At 38.0% G+C, this 23,753-nt stretch overlaps 1 protein-coding gene across 2 annotated transcripts in view; it reads right to left on the minus strand.

The window, feature by feature from the left end:
• LOC131050086 (serine/threonine-protein kinase VIK) overlaps positions 1–23,753 on the minus strand; it is a 244,225-nt gene that overhangs the window by 67,365 nt on the left and 153,107 nt on the right. For both annotated transcript variants that reach the window (XM_057984223.2, XM_057984222.2), the window contains exons 5-7: positions 7,704–7,798; positions 6,652–6,772; positions 6,424–6,503 (exon numbers count right to left, since the gene is read on the minus strand). In XM_057984223.2, coding sequence (XP_057840206.2) covers positions 6,424–6,503; positions 6,652–6,772; positions 7,704–7,798 — 296 coding nt within the window. The remainder of the gene's footprint in view (positions 1–6,423; positions 6,504–6,651; positions 6,773–7,703; positions 7,799–23,753) is intronic.

The following is a 23,753-nucleotide window of genomic DNA, read 5'->3' on the forward strand; positions in this document are numbered from 1 at the left end:
GCACTCCCAAAGCCAAGCAATTTGATATTTCCTTGCTTTTCAATTTCGTTTCTTTTGATTTTTTTTTTTCACTTTTTCACCTTGGTTGGTAAGCAATGAAGCGTACGTGGGAATGAGCATTATAGTGGTCACTGAAGCAGAGCTTCAGAATTTTCACTTGCAATGTCTTCCCTTTGATAAAACAACAGACTTAAGTGATTTTAAGCATTAAATGTGCAGTGATCGCAATTTTGGTGACAAGGTGCAGTAAGCAAATAAATTTTTAGAACGACTAAGTCTTAAACCAAATGAACTGACTATGGGGGCAACCGTCAATTAGGTGCTCTACCAAAGTTGGCATCCAAGAAATATACCGGCAAAAATTCCTGACTTCGCACACCAATGTTGGGAAAAGAAAACATACCCCTACAAAAACTGATAGGGAGACAACTCCTTTCGAAATGGCACCTACACTACGGAAAGCAAACTAGACTAAAGCAAAAAACAATAAATCCAAGCTAAAAACATAAAACAAACTATTCTAAAACAGAAAATAAAACCCTGAACTAACTATATACAAGAAGAGACTGATTGTACAAAATGCGGACTATACGCATGCGTTCCCGCCCCAGGATGATTTCTTAGTATTTGCAGCAATAACAGGGCAGCGAGAATAGTCCTCAGTTTGGCGAACTTTCTTTAAATTCAGAAAAGAAAATTTTCAATTGGCCATCCTCAGTTTTAACTAGGACATCGGGTAGTATGATCAGTTGGGGAAGTTCATTAGGTCCGTGGTTAATCCATATGTAGGTTGCTTTCCAAGAATATTCAAAATCAAATTGAAAATTTTCAGAATCAACAAAAGAAAGGAAAGAAACAACCTGGTGCGATTCTAAGTCATGCGGAGGGTTGGGTGGGAGAAGATCCTCGGCAATTGTATCAAGAGGTCGCAATTGGTGGTGGGGCATCCCACTCGCGTCCGGCTCGTGCAAATCAGCATCAAGCTCTTCATAGGATTGCATAGGCTGAAATGCAGTCTCGAATACGAACTCAGGAAAGAGGAGTGCATCATTTGTCAGTGCATCTTCAAATAGCAGGGACTCTTCGATTGATTAGTCCTCAAAAATGTCTTCAACTAGCTCTTGGACCGTATCCTCCATTGTTGGGGTTGCTGCAAATTGCTTTTCAGCATTGGGCTGGTCTACGGGGCTCACTTGATCATCATCTTCAGCCCTGGCTTCATCAAGTATAGGGACATCACAATCACCTGCTGTCACATCTTCCTTTGGCACAAGGACAACAAAACCATTCGATGCCAAAGTCTGATTGATTGGTTCATCTTGCTTAGCACTTGGCAACTCCATCTTTTCATCCTCAGAAAGTGTGGCGTTGTAGTGATTTTGCATCCTTCGGTACTCATCTACAGCAAGGTAGGCACTCCACACTTTGCTGGTGATGCATTCTTCTGGCTCTTCCAACAGTCCATATTGGGCTTTAACTTGGTTGACTGCCTCCATGCATAATGAGCAGATGAATTCTGAATGTGGAGTGCGATGAATTTTGCACCACCAAAGTGATAGTATGCTCTCCAAGCACAACTCTTCATTGAGACCAAACTGGTTCTCAATCCGGTCCTTGAATCGGGTAAACTCATCAATGTTGGATAGAGGACTGGGGATATCCAGCTGTATGAACTATTCTAACTTGGGGATATCCCAAAAGAATATCCGCCATTGCAATGCTAACTCGACTCTTGACAAAAATGTCAAGCAACTCAACTCTTTGTGCTATGTGGTGCCATGAATCCTGCAATGCCTTGCACATGTGAATTCAGACAACTGCTTGGGATATAGCTGCAAAATCATCCTTTGCTGGAATTGGAATATGTCGGACTACAGACAGTCTCCATGAAGTGGCTGACCCAACATCTTGACTAAGAATTCATTTTTTGGTATTTTCAGATTTTCTGATTTTTTTGGTTTTTTTGGTTTAACAAGGATCTAGCATATCCTAAATATAACATTTAAAAAGGTCTAATAGACTCAATTTGCTGCAAGGAACCTGACAGGGGCCCTCCTAGCACCAATTCTGTTGACGTGGCTAAAATCGTATCACTACAACTCTATCCGACCAACGCAAAATAGAATGTTCTTGCTGACTATCCTATCCTCTCTTGCGTAAGGAATCCCTAATGTTGCTTTAGTTGATCAAAGGGGACAACCTCAAGGTTCCAAATGTCAATTCATGACTGCGGCATAACTCAGCGGTTGATGTGTTTTGCTGGAAGCACAAGGGGCCCTACATTTGCATCAACCTGGTCTGCATCCTAAGATGTTGTGGGAAAAATAAATGAAAAACGATAGGGTTAAGAGACCTAAAATTAACAAGACTAGTGTGTGAGTAGATGGATTCGGCATAACTAATCCCTGCTTGGCCAGAATAACTCACAACCTTGCAAGAATGGTGCAATTTTCAAGGGAGACTTAGAAGATTTTCAGATTGTAGGTGCATGCCTATACACCCGATTTTGGCGCAGCTCAAACAGACACCTGCAATTAAACTAAGCACGATTTTTCAAGCTCAAACTAACCATACACAGAGATACACAATCAACATATCCCCAATGGTATGAACCCAAATCCATCAAATACCTGCACACCAAAAGGATCTATGTAAACAGGCTGAAGGAAACCATGCAAACAAAAGAAAACCAAGATAACAAACACCATACTTCAATGTTCATATATTGATTTTGGCTGTCATTATAACAATTTCTGCATCAGTTCTACTCTATTCCTAATAACTAAATTCTAACCTTCTACAAAATCTCTAACTATCTAACCCGTCTAACTCAAAATCTAACCCTTTACAATGAGAGGTATCCTGCCTTTTATAGATTTTACAAATTGAACCAGAGGCTAGGATTGACTGCATCCAACAGTCCTGATCTGCCTTCTAGAAGCCTGGCAGCTTTAACCCATGCTCATTCAATCCTCAGTTATCCTACCAACCACATTTCCAACTACCTACAACTGTTTGGCTTCAATTCGGTCAATCGGGTAGTTGGAAATAACTGTCCTATGTTCCCTTGTTTTAAAATATCTTGAACGGGACCCACAAGCAGTTCTTTTACAATTAAATAGTTCAATTTTTAGACTGATTTTCAAGAATTTCTTCCAGCAGTGTATTTCTGAGAATGCACATTTTGTAGCACCTTGCGTGTTCTTTGTCTTCGGTTTAGCTAGTGGACTTCAACTATGATTCAATGGTGACACGCTTCCCCGTCTTGATCTTGCACTCCGCATCCTCGCTTTTCGGGCGTCGATCGCGATCCTACCTTCAAATTGTGCCTTAGATTGCCACCTTAGCTTTCCCGGCGTCGTAGATCTGCAGACAATCAATTTCAACCCGTATCAATCATTTTGAAAAATTAAATAAATTAATTTAACAAAAATTAAATTTTAGTCAAAGTTGGGCTTTGTTCAGCGAGGATGAAAGACCTTTGCATTTAAAGTAATTAAAATCTCCCCTTGCGAAATTAGGGTTTCAAGATTTAAAAAAAATGAAACCCCTTGTTTAAATTCAGCCAATTGATTAGAAATGCAAGTTTTATTTTGTTTTCTATTTTCGGCTTAAAGGCCGAATTTGAGAACTTTTTGAGTTTTCGGCTTAGATGGGGATTTTGTGTGATGTTAAACTCTTGACCTTATTTCGGCTAAATGACCTTATTGTGCAGATTTAGACTCTAATGTTTTTCGGCTTACAAGCCGATTTTGGGAGTTGGCTTCTAATTTCGGCCAATTCAGCCGAATTGTGCGGTTTTGTGTATCTTATTTTTTTTCAAACGTCAAACCTCTTTATCAAATGCGATTTATTTTACCATGTGAGATTGGAATGCCTTGTTTGATTTAAGAATTTCGGGCATCATGGAGGTTTTGTGCGATGTACTTATCCTTGTGTAAAATAACAAACTTTGCCTTTTGTTTTCCATTTTAAAAGAAACTTGGCATCTTGTTAAAAAAGTGCAATTCTTTTATTACTTCACCCCCTTTGTTTTATGAAATTTGGGCTCTAATGTGAAGGAAGAGAACTTAGCCTAAATTCGGCGAATGAAGCCCCTTTTGGGTGATATTAGTCTTTTAGTCTCTTCGGGCAAACGAGATGAAAGCGTGAACTTGGACGTTTTAACCTTTCAGCTAATGGGCTCATTTTGTGCGATTTCAACCTTTCTACGCGACTCAGTTTCTTCACCAAACTTGAAACGCCTCACGAACTCAAGCATTAAGCTTGGAATGAGTGAAATTTTCGGGACGTTTCATTTACAAAATCGGCCCCTAAGGATGAAATTTGCAATTTTTGGCGTTCATGTGATGTTGGCTCTCTGCACGACTTAGGCATAAATCAAAATTTGGCCATTTTATTGTGAATGCACGATATTGGAGAGTCGGGACTTTTCATGGCTTTGAGAGGTGTTTTTGCAATTTTGCCCCCTTACTTTACTTCGCACTTTGACCTTCCAAGCCGAATTCGAGAGCTCTTCAGCTATTTGGAGGGGCTTATACGAAACTCGACCATTTCACAGAGAATGCATGAGTTCCCTCCTTCACAAAACTCACGATTTTGGTGTTTGTGTGCTCTTTTTGACAAAAAACGAATTTCGGGCCGGTTGGAGTTTCTAGGCGACTTTCTTTGTTTAGCATTCTGCAAATTTCGGCCATTTCAGGGGGTGTGCACGATTTTAGTTTTTCTACTGGGCCAAACAAGGCGGATGATTAGCGATTGCCTTGTTCACGGAGACTCCCGATCTTCCTCTCTTCTACAAGGGTAGGCAAACATGGGGGGTCCCTGTCAAAAGGATGGGGGTGTGCTATGTGAGGCACAACACATTGCAAATACAAAACATAATTATTTATTACTTAGCCAAATACAACATATTTATTTATTCTTTGTCAACTACAAAACTTTTGTGGCAAGACAGATAAAATAAGCAGTTTGGTAGCAATAGTGATTCACCAAGTATGGATCAGGCCTTCACAGTGAAGAGAAAGGGAAAAGGCAAGTGGCCTTCAAAGAAAGGTCAAGGACAAAATGTAGATACTTTGAAGAATCTCAAGACTATCATATGTTAAAACTGTGGTAAACTTGATCACATGAAGAAGTTGGCTGATAAAAGTCTAATCAGAGAGGGCCTCCACCAAAGGCTCTTGCCACAGAGCATTCTAAGGAGTTACCTTTCTATGCCATTGTGGCCAAACAACCAACAGATCACTCCAAGTCTTCTGCATGGTACATTGATTATGAAGCATCCAGACATTTTTCACACAAGAAGGATTGGTTAAAGAATGCAGATTGCTCAAATTAAGCGATCTTGAGTGGTGGCAAGGCACATATAGTTGCCAGATACACTCTAGAGGAAAATCTCTTATTTTCCTCAGTGTATACTATGTTTCGAGAATGGAGCTCAATATACTCTCAGAGAATCAGATTATGCGCCATTGTCCCAGTTTGGATGTCATCTTTAGTTCACGTAAGTGCCATATTGTTGACAAGAAGTCCAAGAAAAATACCTTTACAAGGCAAGTACTTGAAGCTAGATAAGTACATCATGCTCTATTTTCATGACAATCATATCCAGTTCATGGAAATCCTGGTGTGTAAGGTGGACAAGGCTTATTCCCATATAACAGAGCTAAGTAAGGTACATAACAACCTGAGAAGCCTCATGGAAGCAATTTACATAAATTCTAATCACATTATCAAATGTAGAGGATAGAAATGCTGGCTGCAAAGGCATTGGGATTCACTAAGACCTCTAACTTTCTCCCATCTCACAGTATACCATATAACGTTTTTTGTCATTTAACTTTGTTTTGAAACTGGCAATTCATGGTCCTCAATCAAGAGCATTTAAAGTTAAATTGTTTAATGGTTTCGATCTTGTTTGCAGCCTGTATTCTCCTATTAGCCAAACGAGGTTACTTATATAGAAAGTAGTTTTACTGTGCTAAATTGGGATATTATAGTATATTATAAATCCCACCTTTTTAAAAGACGAAACATTTACAGCCAATGTCTTCATCCTGCAAGATGAAGCTTTGCTGTGAACATCTGGATCAGTCTTTCAAGGGGCTGGAAGCCCAGTAGAATCCCCATTTACCAATTGAAAGAAAATAAAATTGCATGCGATTTTCCTTTGCAAGGAATTCAGATTTGTTTTCATATTATTTTCAGTAAAGAAGGTCTGGATCTAACATGTTTCAAGAAATGACCCGAAAACCAGTAAGGATCCTTGCAGCTGAATGTGCTGTCCAAAAATATCACATACTAGAAATACCAATCATTACCTTGTCTTCTTTTTATTCAGTTTTCTTGAGAAAAAGTGACCAAACTAGTTGACAAGATAATGTATGATGGAAAAAGCATAAGTCAAAACTCTCAATAAACCTGGCAATGTCGAGAGCATATTTCACTGCAGTATGTGCATCGAGTCTCCCTTTTCTCTTCAAAACATCATCCAAGTTCCCCTGTCAGAAAACAAGAATTCATACTTAAGAGTATACTTATTTGATTCCAATAATAATTGTTTACAGCTATTCCAGACTATTGCAATAGATAATTGTTATACACATGATTCAACTTGCGTATACATTTAAATTTAGATAAGAGAGTTACATTGGGGAGATACTCGGTGAGAAAAATCAGGCGGTCATTGTCATTCACCACACCGAAAAATTGCACAATGTTTGGATGACGTAGAGTTTGCCATAGATCAAGCTCCTTTCTAAAGTTAGACCTGAAGTTCCATAAATAAAAATAAACCATGAAATTCTCAGAGTTATTGTGAATCCTTTGAGAAGAGAAAATTGTTAAGGTTTTTCATGCTCTTATCTTTCTCAATAGACATGTTAATTGTAGTTCAAAAAGGACACAATTTTATGGTATGAGAAATTACAGAAATATAAGTGTATCTTCTCACCCTACCAATCAGCATGTGCTGATGTACCCAAGACTAAAAATTGTATAAAATAAAAATGAAAAGTACATTATGTTAGTTGAATGCATTTGATAGGTACTTTTACTAGGATTTATCTTTCAGTAGAAATCTAATTAAACTCAAGAAAGTAGCATAGAGTTGCTTGTTATTGAGGACTATGTCTGCAAGACTATTGCACTAAAAAGTTTGCTTCACTGGAGATCCTTCCCTTGCTTCTATTTTATAAAAGTTGAAGATTATATTAAAGATAAGAGAGTGTTACATCAGACACAGATCATTCCCTCACTTGGATTGCAGTAGTTAGATGTTGTGGTTTGGCATGTTTAGCCTCTTTTGATTTACCCTCTTCTACTTTGTTTCTTTGCTTTTTTTTACATTCATAACTTAAGGTCCTCTTACTCTAGATATTCTCGATTGTAACTGGTTATATATTAAATCCTATTGACTTATGTTTGTCATTTGTGGACATTAATGCTATTTATTTCTTCCTTACTTTCTTTCTTAAAATAAGTGGACATTGCCAAAGCTACAATAACTTTTCAGAAGCCTTTAATTGGCATTTCAATTAGAGCAAATTCATCTTTCTAGAATTAACTAATTATTTTGATTTAAATGTGAATTAGAAGTCATTCCTGATTGTTTCATGAAAAGAGGTGTAATTTTGATATGTTACAATCAACATTCGTTTATTTGCAACTACAATTTTCATAGTGCAGCTGAATGAACTTGCCTTATCTTGGGTTTAGAAGCAATAGAGGCTCGAATGGTTTTTGCAGCAACATCAACACCACGCCACTTCACCAAATAAATTTCTCCATAAGAACCCTGTCAATCATCTATTAATTTATCTTATTTATATTTAACAAATAAAGCTAGAAAAAAGCACAAACAAATCAGCATATGATGTCATAATAACCAATCAGCTATTCAGTCATTAAAAGTAAAAGTTAAGGATAGAAGAATAATTGACTTTTAATCCTCCTTTGCACTTCCAATATTGCAACATAACGAGGGCTAAATTATTAAAAAGAAAAAGGTGACTTTTTAGTCCTTGGCCTAGCCAGGAAGCTTAATAGAGGATAGATTGTACAGATGAGAGCATTTCCTTTTGTCTCAAGGTTACGCATAAGACAGCTTGCCCATTAATAAACTAAAACAAACCCATCAAGACTAAATCGGTGAGCTACTTTGGAGCTTAACAAATCCAGATTGTTAAGGAAAATTCAACCAGTTGGAATCTTTGTGCTGAATTAAGATTTTGAATAAAACTAAGAGTAAAATTTGACAATTTCACTCTTAGAATGCCTCTGCAAGAATTTTACAGAACAGAACAACTTTATTTCAAAGATCATGAAAAAAATCCATGCTGCAATAGCATGACATGAAATGTAACCGGTACCAATTCAACTTAATAATTTTTTTAATATGAAGTATGAAAACCATCAAAGCATGTCTAGAGACACAATATCAGAATAAAAATATCAATTAGCCACGATGAAATATTGAATCTTCAAAAGATGGGTGCCTTACATGGTGGAACAACTTTCCTCATTGCATAATTAGAAGAAACCAATAATTATAGAATCACAACGAGTGTATGAAACCTTCTCAATAATGAGAGGCAAAAAGAAATGATTAACCACAACATTATGAAAACATTTCAAGCAACAAGTTTTGGTTTGCCGTACAGCCAGTTCAAGGAAAAGGGAGATGATCCATCTTTAATTGAGCAGTTCACCTATCATCAAGAAAGGGGCCTGTGGAGTATATACTAGATTTCAACATCAAATTCAAAGAGATAAGAAAAAATACCGATTGAGGTCTGTCCTTACCTGGTATGGCCTCCTTGTATTATTTAGGGCTTTCAATCCTGATATTCATATAGCCATGCTTATTTAATCAATGGGAAGGAGAACTCTCCCAAGAGGTTATGGTATTGCTATTTTAGCTAAAATTTGCTTTATTTGAGATGGAAAAGTTGCTCCTAGGCTTGCAATTTCCTTAAATCATGAGATTTATAAACCCACTCAATTTCCTCAATATTCCTTGGTGTCAACTCTAAATCCACCTCCTAATCCTCTCACTACCATGGACGTTACATCCAAAGGTCCTAGTGATGTGGATGAAATGAAGAGTCTAGTTAAGATATTATCAAATGAATGGGTGGTTTTAAAAAGGAAATGTCCCCAAAATATTTTGAGGCCTAGTTATGGTAACAGGTCTATCAACCCAATAGATTTCAGCAACCTTAGCAAGTCCATAAGATATAAGTGTGGGAGGTTTCTTCTAATAATTAACACATGTCCCTCTCAAGTTCAAATATGTTCCAAGGTTGGGTTGCATTAATAAATGACATTAAAGAATGTCTCTATTGCTTGTTTTGTTCCTCACAAGGGAGATGATTAGATGCCACTCTGTTTGGGTAAATGTCATATTGTTCACAGCATGAAGGCGATTCCTAAGAGATTTTGTATAGCTTTAGGTATTATTTTGTGCTACATGGGGATGTGTCCCCACCCTTTAAACCCTTGTCCCCATCCCCTGGGGCATTTCAGGGATGGCGGATATTAGACATATAATTATTGGTTTCTTCTAGTTATGACCAATTGAGAAAATGTAGGAATGTCTTGGAACGTGTCCCTGAAATTGGGGGCAGCAGGAAATGAATAGGACATGCCAGGCCATCCCCAAGGTGGCTGGGAACATCTCAGACGAACTCCTCAATCATCCCAGGGACAGCCGAGCATCCCTTGAGGTAAAGTAATTTTTTATGATGTTTTCAAAATGAAATCAGAAAATAAAAAATGACCATTAAATATATCATGACAGCATAATAACAGCAGTATAACATGTGAGTATTATAAAACTAGCAATAAATGTATCATGACAGCAGTATAACATCAATTAAATTAATTGTAACAAAAGTGACAGCAACAACTGTAGTATAACAGCAATAAAGAATATATCATTATTTAGATTCATGGTAATTGATATAAGTTACATAAGAGTTAACACTAACAGCAATAATTTGAATTTCTGATTTCATAGTTCAAAAAACTAAAAAGTCTCAAATTTTAAAGTTCTTGATATGATATTAGAGTCAATTATTATTGTCAGTTGCAAAAGAGATTAAAGTTACATTTTCCATGGTCTGGTATAGTGTGGTGTTGTGTGAGAATTACAAAAAAACAATTTATTTTTGAAGTGTGGTTGGTATGTAGGCTTCTGTAGACATTATTTCACATTATTTTAGCATCGACATGTTATATTGTTGCTGTTATACTGCTGTTCATTAAATTGTAGCCTCTCTCTCTCTCTTTCTCTCTCTCATCTATATAGGCAAATTGCTATCCAGGGGGTAGCACCCATTTCATTAAAGCAAAGAGAGAAAATACAAACATATCAGCAACAAGGAGAAATTACAGAACGCTGATGGCCTCTATGACCTCTTGGGATCTCTCAATCTGCTCAGATGGGAACATGCTCCCATTTACACTCATCATGTGCTCATAGGTTTCCAATTTGTTCCCCTTCAGACCATCCCTCGAAACCAGAATGGTGTCAATCTTGCCCTTATTCTCCAAGATCTCCTCTATTTTGAAAGCATCTGCAACCAATCCCGTGAAGGCATTGCTTGATCCATTGTAGTGTGTTTGCCACTGGAACCCGAAGTTGGGGTGTGTTGTGCGAATCGCACACCCATCCCCGTCTTGGACAGGGACCCCCTGGTTTGTGCCTTTCTGTCTTTGCGGAAGAGGAAGGGGATATGAAGGGTCAAGTTGGTGAGTGATGGAGTCTGGAATGTCATCTTCATCTTCAAATGCCCTGAAATTTGGCTAAGTCTGGAATTTCCTGACCCTGAAATTTGGCTAAGTTTGGAATTTCCTAATCTTGAAATTTGACTAAGTCTAAAAACTGAGGAATCCTCCAAAAACTAGAATTTGCAATATAACTCCTAGAGCTCCAAAATCACTCTCAAACATCCTGAAAGTATATATGGAATATTATACTTCAATGTTATATTCCATAAAATGATCCTTCGGCGAGATCTTGACAAACTCGTCCAAGTGCCCAAGCTCGCACTTCTTGAGGAAAACGTTTAAAATCACTAAAATGCCCAATTTCGGACCCTGGGGTAAAAACTGGAAAATGTTTAAAAGTTGCAAAAAGCCCCCAGAGGTCCAAAAATCACTTAAGTTGCCCAATTTCGGACCCTGGGACTAAAATGTGAAAAAGTGAAAAAGTTGCAAAAAGCCCCAAGAGGTCCGAAAATCACTTAAGTCCTCCAATTTCGGACCCTGGGGCTAAAATGTGAAAAGGTGAAAAAATTGCAAAAACTAGCAAAATGTCCGAAAATCACTTATGTTGCAAAAAGTGCCTTTAGGTCCGAATTTCGCTCAAGTTGCCCAATTTCGGACCCTGGGGCAAAAAGTTAAAAAAGTGAAATATTGCAAAAAGCTCCTCCAAGTCCGAAATTCACTTAAAACCTCAATTTTGGACCCTAGCTCCGAAATTTGAAATTTTGGCGAAATTGCAAGAAGGTTCAAGAATTCCGAAATTGCCAAAAGCGTGAAAAGGTCCGAAGTTTTATAACTTGCAAGAAGGGGGCCAAGGTCCAAAGTTTTATTTGCAAAATAAGGCAAATGCTTCAAAATATCCCCAATCGCGAAAAAGCATTTAAATTCATTCAAACACTCCGCAATTTGCAAAGGGTGAAATAGCTGCGAAATTTCAAAATATATATCAAATTTGCCAAAACGCGTTTAGCTCCGAAAAATACTCCAGGTTTGCCAAAAAGCGCTTGAAAGGTCCGAAATTCTTAGAGTTTGCAAAGAGGGGCTAAGCATCTTAAAAATGCAAAACGTCCAAGTCGTCCGAAATTCTTTGAAATTTGCGAAATAAACAAATGGTCCGAAAATGCCTTTGGGCACCAAAACGCCTCGAAACTCCGAATTTGCATAAGTGTTTAATGGTCCGAAAATTACCCTTCAGCTGGAATAAACTCCCCATGCTCCGAAATTTGCCGAGGACGCGAAAATCGCAAAGGACGCCATACCTCCGAGCTTTGTATAACTTGAAAGAGGCGCCCAATGGTCCGAAGTTCGCCCTCAGGATTAGAAAACACAGTTTAAGGTTTGCAAAATAGTGCCAATGCTCCGAAATCCAGAAAGGCATGAGTGTTAGGATTTAAAAATTTGCAAGAGCTCTTCAAACCTCCAGAATCACGCTATAAGAAGTTTTCAAAACGCCATAAACCCATTCAAAACACCCAAGACTCCAAAGGTAAAATCATGCAGAAGTAAATCAACCAAGGATTAGATTTCACATTCGAATAGAAAGGAGAAGCATTTTCAAGATACATCTCACAAAGAGCTTCTCAAGCCAGACGTCGTAATTAAATTTAATATTTTTCAAATTAATTTAATGAAGTGAAATTGGTTGATTGATCGCAGGGCGTCATCGAAGAACCAAGAGAAGGCCTCAAACGCAAATCAAGGAAGGATCGCAATTCAAGGCCAGGTGCTGAAGACTGGAAAAAGAAAAGATGTGGGAACGTGCTGCAAGAGCACGAGAGCAACCAAACATTGGGAACTGTGCCGCTGAACAAAGATGAAGTCCACCACCGGGACCAAAGACCAAAGAACACTCTAAATGCCGCAAGTTTATGCATTCTCAAGAAAGTGCACAATTGGATTTAAGTCCAGAAATCAGTTTGAAAACTGAAACTGCTTTATTGTAAACTACCTATGGGTCTCGCACAAGATATTTTTGTGGATAACTATTCCCAACCACCAAGAAGATTAGATAGACCTGAATTAAAGCCAAATAGTGGCAGGTAGTTGAGATAGTTGCTGGTTGGATAACTGAGAATTAATTCGGCATGGGTTAAAGCTGCCAGCTTCTGGAAGGCAGATCAGGACCCTTGTATGCAGTCCATCCTAGCCTTCGATTCAAAATTGTAATATCTATAAAAGGCAGAGGCCTTTCTTTTGTAAAGGGTTAGATTGTTAGATAATTGGAGATTGTTAGAGTGTTAGAGATTTCTGTTAGATACCTAGATTTTAGAGTTAGAATAGGTTAGATTTTAGGCATAGCATAGAGATGCTGCAGAAATTGTTGTAATGGCAGCTGAAGCAAATATATGAACATTGAAATATGGTGTTTGTTGTCTTTGTTTTGGTCTGTTTGCATGGTTTCTTTCAGTTGGTTAATTCTAGAGTGCAGGGATTTAATGGGGAAGTGTGGACGGGTATTTGATGCATTTCTGGTTCATACCATTGGGGGTCTGCTGATTGTAGGTCACCGTGCATGGTTAGTCTGAACCCAAACTGTGCTTAGTTCAACTGCAGGTGTCCGTCTTAGGCTGCGCCAAAATTGGGTGCCTAAAACGGGTGTCTCCGGTCTAAAAATCCTTCATCCCTTGGAGCTTGCACCATTTTTGTCCAGTTGTGAGGGTATCTCTGGCGAAACAAGAACTGGTTTATCGAAATCTGTCTACCCACTGCATCACCTGTTATCATCCTTGTCCTTAGGCTTCCTGAACCCTTCCCTTTTGATTTTATTTCGTAATTCGAGAATCACAGCAGACTAGCTTGTTGCAAATCGTAAGTCCCCTTGTGTTTCCAACAAAAACACATCAAGCCACTGAAAAATCCCGCAGTCAAGACCTGACAAAAGAAACCTTGAGGTTGTCTCCTTTGATCAAACTTAGAAAACAGCATTAGAGACTTCCTTATCTCAAGAGAGAGTAGGATAATCAGTTGGCTATTCTATTCTGCATTGGCCGTATGGAATTTGCAGCAATGCGATTTCAAACACGTCAACAGGGTGTCACCAATCAATCAATAGCATGTTGTGTGTTCTCAAAGTCACTGGTGGTCCTCACAACGGTGTAGACAAAGTGTTCAAGAAGCTCTGCATTATGCGCATGGGAGACTGCAAGAGTCTTCTCACCAACGATCTACATTATGCTCATGGGAGACTGCAAGAGTCTTCTCACCAACGGTCTTATGAACCACGTCCTCCTCCACGTCATAATCAGGTTGGGAGACTGCAAGAGACTTAGGCGAATTTATATCAGGTTCCTAACGCATCTCTTTTATTGTAATTTTCAGTTTTTGCATGAATCATATGAATGGTACTTGTCCTCAGAAAATCTGAGAATTAGTAATGATTATCAGACCATGTGTTCTTGAGTTTGTAATGATTCATGGAGCTGTTATATGAATGAGGATCAAAGGATATAGGGCTGCACTTTTACATGACTGACTTCTGAAGTGGTATGTCATCTATTTGACATAATGTCAGTCCATAGTCATTCATGTTTATGAGCTTCAATTGTGCTAGTTGCTGTCTATGCTCTACAATGGTCATCACACTTCATTTTCAGGTTACAATGAATGGTCCTTGTTAAGTTTTAAGTCTTCTATGTCCCTTGTAATAAACTGAATTGAGATCAGCAAGCTAAGCACTTGCAAGACAAGTGTTTGACGAAATTGTTAAGGGGGTTAAGACTGAAAATTTATATCAGAATTAGCAAGGGACATTACAGTGGTAGAGAGAGGGGATAGAGGAAGAGTGATAGGAAGATAGATAGGTCTAAAATTCAGGGCAGATAAAAAGACTGAGATAGAGAGCGCGAGAGAATGCTAATAGGAGCCTATTGATAACTAAAATTTGACTACGTCTGAAAATTTAAAAGATCTTCTAAAATCTAGAATTTGCATTATAATTCCTAGAGATCTGAAACCACTCTCAAACATCCCGCCAATATATACATGAAATATAACTTAAAGTATAAAGACTGACTTGAAAAAAAAATATTTAGATAATTTTTTGACGTGTTTTCTAGGTTGCACGAGTCTAGTCAAAAGACTCGCGAGTCTAAGCGAAAGACTTGTGCGAGTCAATTAGAATGTCATGTCCCCTCCTTGATTGTCATATATAATCTAAATGAAAAAATTATTATTATTAATTAATATAATAATTAATAACGAATGATTATTTGAAATTTATTTATTTATTAAATATTATAATTTAATTAATATTTATTTTTAATAATATTCATGAAATATTCAAATAAAAATAGATTAATATTATATTATAAAATATATTATAAACATAATTTACTGTCACGTCCCTGCCAATCAACCACTTCTTACTTGCCTTCTAGCATGAAAGAAAACAAATAAATATTAAAACAGCTAAATATTGAAGGCCAACTCCTATACCCTTGCTAGCCGACCATAGGAAGCATTAATTAAATTACTCAGAACATAAATGATATTAACAACAGCAAGGATTATGATTATTAAAAGTAGAAATTAATATGAAGTCAACGATTTCATTAATATACAAAGACAACCGTCATTAAATAATAAAAAGACATCAGTATGCAAAGATTATTTTGGAAGGACGTGACTCCAAGTATAAACATGTCTTTCCCAATAATCGTGGCCCTTACCCCATGTTAAATAGTGGGTTCATTCCTTGCCAAAAGGGATCGAATGATAAGGAAAGATAGGAAGGAAAATAAAAGTAAAAGGCTGTCAGTGGATGTCAACAACATGTAAACTGCTGCCAACTATATGTTATTACCATTATACTATCAATGTTTCATTCTGAGAATAATTTGTTGTAACTTATAATAACAGAAATATAATTAAAAGAATATATATATATATATATATATAGATATATATATGACGATCAAATAAATAATAATACTAGATAGTAAACCAGAAAGAGCTTACAAACAGTAAGAAGAATTTGTTTGTATATAATTCTTGTTACTACTGTCAGTATTCAAGAAGTTGGGAGTTGAGATGTTTCCAAAGAGGGGCAGTCTACATCCAGATAATAGGGTGATTCCCAAGAGAGGGTGGGGATCAGCGTCCCAAGAACCTTGAAGGACAGGGTCCTGTTGTGACCTTTTCACACATCGCCCCATTGCTATCAAGAACCCCCTCTTTTCCTACTTTTTGTGTTGTTAGACTAGGGTTTTGGCTGCTTAGTGGGCTATTTTGTGTTTCCCGTGCCCGAGTCTCAAATTTTTTATCATGCCTAGTGCCGTTTAGCATTTTTGAAGTTATAGGATCAAGCGCGTACAATTGAGATTTTTAAATGGTCCTAGTTTTGTCGAAGTGTAGACCCTTTTGGAGCGTTAACGTGTTTTTAAACGTCCTCGTCAGTAATTTTAAGTGCTAAGGTGTTTTCAGACCTTTTGGAGTTGTTTTCTCACTCCTAGGGAGTTGTTCGAGTTGATTTCGCACTTTACCCCGATAGATTTTCTTGTGTTACGCTCCAATTTTTTATGAATTTGCCTACGTCCAGTTGAGTTTTATTGAGTTTCGAGGTTTCCAAGTGATTCTGAGTGGAAAAATCATCATTTTCTGGATGAAAATCCATATTCTAAGGTTTAAAAGGTCAAAATTCCATACTAGAGGTGCTTTTCACCTCATATCCCTGACTACCCATGGTTTTCCCCTCTTAGAATCCAAACTGGACATGGATTTCCCTCGGAATCCATACTGGCTCAATTTTTCCACCCCTGTGAATCCATACCTAGGTCGTTTTTCCCCTGGAAGCATTAAATTTGACTAAGTGTCAGAATTTATCCTTACTACCCATGTTTTTCCACTAGGGAGGTATGGATGGAATTGCAAATGACATTCCACACTTGGGTCGATTTTCCACCAGGTCTTTTGTGGCGAGTTTTGAGGATTTTTGTGCAGACTCTCAGTCCAGACTAAAGGCGATTTTCCACTGAGAGCATTTTTAATGATTTTAAGTTCGGATTTTCATCCAGACTGAGGTCGATTTTCCACCAAGGGGTAGTTTGAATGAATGAAGTGATTTTTGAGTCCGGATTTTAAACCAGACTAGATCGATTTTCCCCTAGCACCATTTTGTGTGCATTTTGATGGATTTTGTTGGGAAATTTTGTCCATACTAAGATCGATTTTCCCTTATGGGGAATATTTTGACGTTTTAAATGATTTTGATGGGATTTTTAAATCCCTACCTGGATCGATTTTCCCAAGTGGCTCAAATTTTGATTTAAATTGCAATACTTTAATAAAGTGAGCCTTGTTTTAATTGTTTTTCAATAAAGCAACGATTATTTAATAAATTTAAAAAAACAATTAAATGATTTGCAATAAGCATTTTATGTTTAAACCTTCTAGAAGCAAATCGGTTTCACCAAAGCAAGTATAAGGACAAGTGTTTAATCCCACATTGCTTGTGTGGTGAGATTTGATGATGAAAGTGAGTTCAAATAGAGAGAAATCCAGCATTATTTTATTGCTAAGTTTGCTAGGTGTCTACATGCAAGGGCGATTTTCTCTCTAATTGGCGATTTTTGATGAAGTGGTTGAAGACTTCTATTTTATTCCTCCATTTTTCCAGATTGGCAATTCACTCCATTGCTGCCATTGAAGTTCCTTGATTCCACTGTTTCAAATTTTTGATTTTTGGGGATTTGGCGATTTTTCCTAATTTGGCAACTTCGATGATTTTAGAGGGCTCCTACCTCTAAGTTGGCAATTTTCCTTGGGGCTGTCATTTTTTTTGCTGCTGTTATCAGACTGATTTGCTGCCATTGAAGACCCTTCATGCCACAATTTTGGTGAAGTTTGCCATTTTTGGCTGAAATCCATGATTTTGATGAAGGGCGATTTGTGTTGAATTCCTACACTCCAAACTTTGAAGATTTTCCTTGATATCGCCTTGGTTATTTTCTGTTCTCAGACCTTCATTGTTGGCAGATTGCATACATATTGAAGACATGTTTCAGATTTGAAGGTGGCGCCATAGCTGGAAAATACGATTTCTATTTGGCAAGTGTTCTGTGGCATTTTGGTGGATTCATGGATGCTTGATACCGCCATTGCTTCCTACTTGCTGTCATTGCCTCAGATCTGAGCCTAAATGCCATTATTGCAGTAGGGGTGACCTCCATTGTTGGCTGTCCATCTAATTTCAGACTTAAACTTTCATTGCCAGCCAACTCTAAACATAACGATTTGCCTTTGGGAGAGTTTTCAAATCATTTTCAGTCAGCCACTTGACCATTTGACGACTGTTACAAGTCTGCAACTTTGCCATGGCTGCTTGTCCTCAGAAAATTTACCTTTTACCAGCCATACCATTTTTCTCGAATTTGATTTGCTTTCATTGTCTAAGTTGTTCTCCATCAAATTTATGTACATTTAGGTGATTGCAACTTGTTTTGAAAGGTTAATTTGTACAGTTGCAGGTTGTCTTCAGACTTTGTTGATCACCAGTGTTGACTTCGGAAGGTGTCCTCAGACATAATTTTGTGTGAAAACACCGTCTTTCACGTCTTTCCTTAGTCACTCTTGATCTAGTATACTCCTTTGCACTATAATTTGCACACAATTTCTAAGTATAAGGAGGTGTTGATTTCATGAGGGTTTCATACCCTAATCTTGTCACATTTCGTATTTAAATTGTTAAAATCTACCTGGAGTGTGGACTATTTTCCTGATTTCCATACCCTAATTGATCTCATCAAGAAGTCAAGAATTTTTTTGAGAATATTGTATTTTTTCCTAAGTTCTAACTTCAAACTTCATACAGGTACGATGTCAAAGTCTGGATTTAAGGAAAAAAGAGAGCACTAGAGAATTGTGGGGATTGGATTCTATCCAGAATCCAAGATGTCATCCAGATGGAAGGAGATTGCGGATATGAACATGCATTCCCTGAGCCTAAACCTGATGCGACAACGGATGTTCGGAGTTGGAAATCAAATTCCTTCCCCAGTGTATGCAAGCATTATGAAGAATGGTATTTTTCAAGCCGCTGGATAGATTCCCGCAGTCCATATAGTGCAGTGATCTTATCCTAGAGTGTGCACGATGTTATGATCCTCGCTCGCGAACAATCAAGACTCCTAAGGGCGTTGTCATTGCCTACCTTGCTGAGGATACGATTGCTGAGGTGTTTGGAATTCCACGTGGAGTAGATATGAAGAATGTAACTAAGGATGAATATGAAGATCGATACACGAAGAAGATGGATGCGTGTAAAAATGTAGTGAATAAAGAGTGCATGATCGAGCCTAGGCTTCATCATTCCAAGGCTCCCAAGACACTCATGTGCACAGACTTCAAAGAGGAATATAGTGACTTAGTATTCCTTCTTAACAGAGTGATGGGGATGCCGCAGGGTGCAATATACGATGGATGGATGTTCTATTTCATCCAGAATTGTCTTAAAGGAACATTGATAAATTGGTCTAGAATCATAAGTGACAATCTAGACTTTCAGCTGAGGAATGTAGAGCGGTTCAAGTCATTCGCCATGACTTCCTACTTGGTATACCTGCTTGCACGGTTTTTTACATACAAAGGATTGATATGCAGAGGTGAAGTCGAGAGTGGGCAAGGACAATTCAAGAGTTATGAGTGCTATCCCCAGCTGAACATGTATCGAATTGAAGATTATAAGAGAGTGAATGATGTATTCACAATGTACATCATGCGGATGGTGCAAGGCAAAATCCACAGGAGGTTGTCCAAGGAGGCAATAGAGCTGATAGAGAAATATGGATCGTGGTATATTCAGTTTCCCACTTTCACATACCTTAGGAATCATGGGTTTCAATCCGAACCCTACAAGCTTCCTAGGTATCCTTTCGACAGAATGATCTTGTTGGAAGTGTTGAGACAACTTCTAGAGTTTGATTCCATTCAGAAAGAGAAGCATAGGACAGGCATGACATTTCCTATTTTAGTTGGGAAGACGTTGGAGGTTTGCTAGTCTGCCTTAGCTGCTAGCACTACGAGTGAGGAGCTTGCATTCTATCGATTTGCAACCTTCAAGAAAAGAGAAATATTTGATCCAAATAAGAAAGTAGGAAGGATCAAGGGAGAGAAATGTATCCACAAGACAGACATAGAAGATTATTGGGCCAACCTAGTGGACAAGCAAGCAGTAAAGAGACGAATGTGGTCCAAAATGTCAGTAGATTTCATGAGGAAGTGTGGAATTTTCCTCATTCCTGATCAGGTGTTAGTGGCAGGGATCATACGCATCCACAGTATGAAAATGAAATGAAGAAGGCAATCTTATTGCCTAATTGGTCAGAATCAGAAGAGATTGATTTGAATGTATTGATGAGAGAGGTCTTGAGTTTCTCCCGTACATGGGTGGATATTCAGATGAATAAGTTAGTTGACATGGGTGTTTCCTTCACTTATGAAAAGATGAAGCCGGAAGAGACTACTTCCGAAGATGATCAAAGGACTATCAGTGATGTCAGGATTCATGTGGATGAAGAGAGTCAATCTCCCAAGAGAAGGAAAAACATGCCAGGAGTCAAGGCCAGTGGGAAAAAGATTGAGGAGGTCAAGAAGAAGAAACAAAAGACTATCATTCCTTCACCTATCATTCTTTCACCCCCTCTCAGTGTCTCATCAATTAAGGAAGTTGAAATACCAGAACAAAATAAGTAGACCCAACAATGTTCCAACACAGTGATACTACCAAAGAACATTCAAGATTTACATGCTACAGCGACATTTGCTCCACCAAATGAGAATGATGATCAATAGGGATCCCCTACTGTCCTTTTGGAGGTTACTTTGGGAAATGAGATATATGATTTGACCAGGAGTAATCCTGATGATGATGTTATCTCGACATTGAGAGGACTTGATCGAGAAATGTGTCTCGATGATGCTATGGAGATATCCGCTATTCCTGATTGGCTGATGAAAAGTATGGAAAAAAGTAAGAAAATGATAGAGGTACAGCCTATTGATAACATTGATGACTACCTAGCTAGGAGCAATAAGGAGAAAGAACCCAAGAGAGCTGAGATTTTGTCGCACATAGCTAGAGATGAGACAGGAATGCGGATTGCGTAGGTGGTTGTTCCTATTGGAGGTATGACGACGGACATAGCTACTCCTATGGATTTCCAGATTAATTCAATTGCCCTTGGCCGTACTACAAGAGAGCAAGAGTTTCAGGAGGTTGGTGATAACCTTAGGGCGATCAGCGCAAGGTTAGATAGAGAAATTGAAGAGAAGGAGAAGTACAAAGAAGAGAATATCAAACTTAAAGAGTATATTGCAGGGATAAGGCGTGAGAATCCCACCCTTATTTCCCCTATTGCAGTTGATCATGGACTACATTCACACTATGAAGCAACGAGAGATACACTCTCGGAGGTGGAGAAGTGGATTGAGAGTGCAAGAAAATAGGCAGATGATTTCCTTACTCAGTTTGTCCAGGCATATGATAGGACAACGGGGCTCATGTTTAGAATCCAATATTTGGAGGGAGTATGGAAAGAATTCCGGCCTATTCAAGAGAAGACTATTCCACACCTCAGAGCTTTGATGAAGATCCCTAAGTCCATGTTGATCAGCAAGAGAATTGTGCACAGTGGAGACAGGTACGATTTCCATGGCTGGTATTGTTCATTGGCTGTGAAGAAGTCAACTTATGAGAATGCCCAATTGAGTTGTACAGAGATGGAAGGATTGATTCTGGACATTCAGATGAAGATCCTTGCTCCAATTGAGAAATTATTGGGTGTTGATGTTAGTGATGCTAGTGGTTTACACTTAGCCGAATTAAGAGACAAGACGAAACTTATGTATTTTTGTTAGTTGGACTCTTTGAAGAAGGGTGAGATGGATGATTTGCTCTCTTTGTTGATTCATGTTCATAGTTCGCAGAAGCTCATGCCAGATTGGGAGAACACTTTGAATGCTTGCTCGGATTCATTGGACGTGATTGATTTGCAGCAAGATACCTTACCTAGCATTTTCATGGAGGAGTTAGATTTTGTATTGGCTAGATTCTTGGAGTATGCTAGGAGAGAGAGAGATGCAAGGACGAATCTTCTAGAAGATTCCCTATTTGATGACTAGGTATCTTTCTATTGGGCCATATGTTGGTGGCGCCATTTTTTATGTAAACCCTAATTAGGGCAATTCTAGGGTTTTGTTGGCATGATCTTGGCCCTTGATTTAGTTTTAATCTTGGCCATCCATTTTGTATGAGACTCTATATATACTTCCTTGTCTCTCATTTGTAAAAGAGAGTTTTTGTAGAATTGTTTGTATATGCTATAGCTATTTGAATCTAAATCATTGTTCAATTGTTGGTGATTTTTCTCTTCAAATGTTGTCTTTGCATTCATGGTTCTCAATTCCTCCAAGTTAGATTAGAATTTGTTTTCATGTTTATTCGATTGAATGGAAGATTTGTTGAATATATTTGTGTGGAATCCTTAATCCATACCACTAGCCTCTTGTTGCTGGTAAGTGCGCCTTGTGTGGTCAACTGGAAATTTGAGTAAGCTTAACTTCAACTATTACGTGTCCCTTGACAAGCATCAACTTGGAGGGTGTCAACGTCTGATGGTGATAGTCTGAAAATCCTTGAGTATACCTTAGACGACTACACTAAGCTTGTGTCAATACCTGTTTGTGAGACCTTGCTTAGTTTGATTCCACTAAATTTGTTCATCATTTCCTACATTCCTAGGCCTAGAATAGATTTCCTGAACCCTATTCCTTTTGCCCATTTTTTTCAATAAGAATTAAGTCCGGAACTATATTGCTAAATACTAAGTTGTCAGCACACCTATTCCACATATTTCATGATCGAAGAAGATAATCCTAACATTTGTGTAAGTCCCAAGTGAACACAACAATTCACATTGACCATTGAGTTACCCACTCATCAAGACCTGACATGTAGAAACCTTGGAATCATTTTAGTTGATCTTACCCCTAGCATCTGAGGTGATTTTGTTCAAAAGAGGGTAAATTACCTTGGTATTTTATTCTGTAATGTTATGTGCATAAAACACACATCAATAAGTCCCAAGATAGGGTAAGGGCTTGGATCTGTAAACTTTGAGGGAACCTACTGTATTTGGTATCTAAGCGCTTTGATAACATTCACATCCTCTTCTTCCTTAAAACTGAAGTAGTAACAAAGTTTGACACTTGCATTGAGAATTATGGATGTATGATAGATGAGTAAGTTACTTATTAATAAGTTAATTGATTGAACTATCAAATATCACTGATTTGATTCATGAATTGTCTCCTGATCAAATTAGTTTAAGTCATAAATACATTGAAATAGGTTAATTATGGTTAAAATAGGACTAAACCTAGTAGGGGACAGAGGAAGACTGATAGGGAGATAGATAGGTCTAAAATTCAAGACAGATAAAATGAGTGAGATAGAGAGGGTGAGAGAATTCTAATAGGAGCCTACTGATTACTGAAATTTGACGAAGTCTGAAAATTTAAAAGATCTTCTAAAACCTAGAATTTGCATCATAATACCTAGAGATCTGAAACCACTCTCAAAACTCCTGCCAATACATACATGAAATATAACTTAAAGTATAAGAAGAGAATGAGATTGTTTTGAAAAACAAATATTTAGATAATTTTTTGACGTGTTTTCTGGGTTGCACGAGTCTAGTCAAGAGACTCGCGAGTCCAAGTGAAAGACTCGCGCGAGTCAATTAGAAAGACTCGCGAGTCTTTCAAAAAGACTCGCCAGGACTTGCCTCGCGAGTCCGTGGCGAGTCCACGAGTTTTTAAACTTTGGCTTAAACTAGGTGTTCCAAAGAAGAGACCAAATCGAAAAGGTTTGCATCTTTGGGATATTTTGTTTGGCAATTTTAAGGGAAAGCCTTATGCATCCCTTCTTTTTTGTTCTATCTGCAAGGTCTGACTTTTTTGTAAGATACCACCCCAGTTTTCCTACCATT

Source organism: Cryptomeria japonica, chromosome 8 (genome assembly GCF_030272615.1).
Source record: "Cryptomeria japonica chromosome 8, Sugi_1.0, whole genome shotgun sequence".
Classification (NCBI taxonomy): Eukaryota; Viridiplantae; Streptophyta; class Pinopsida; order Cupressales; family Cupressaceae; genus Cryptomeria; species Cryptomeria japonica.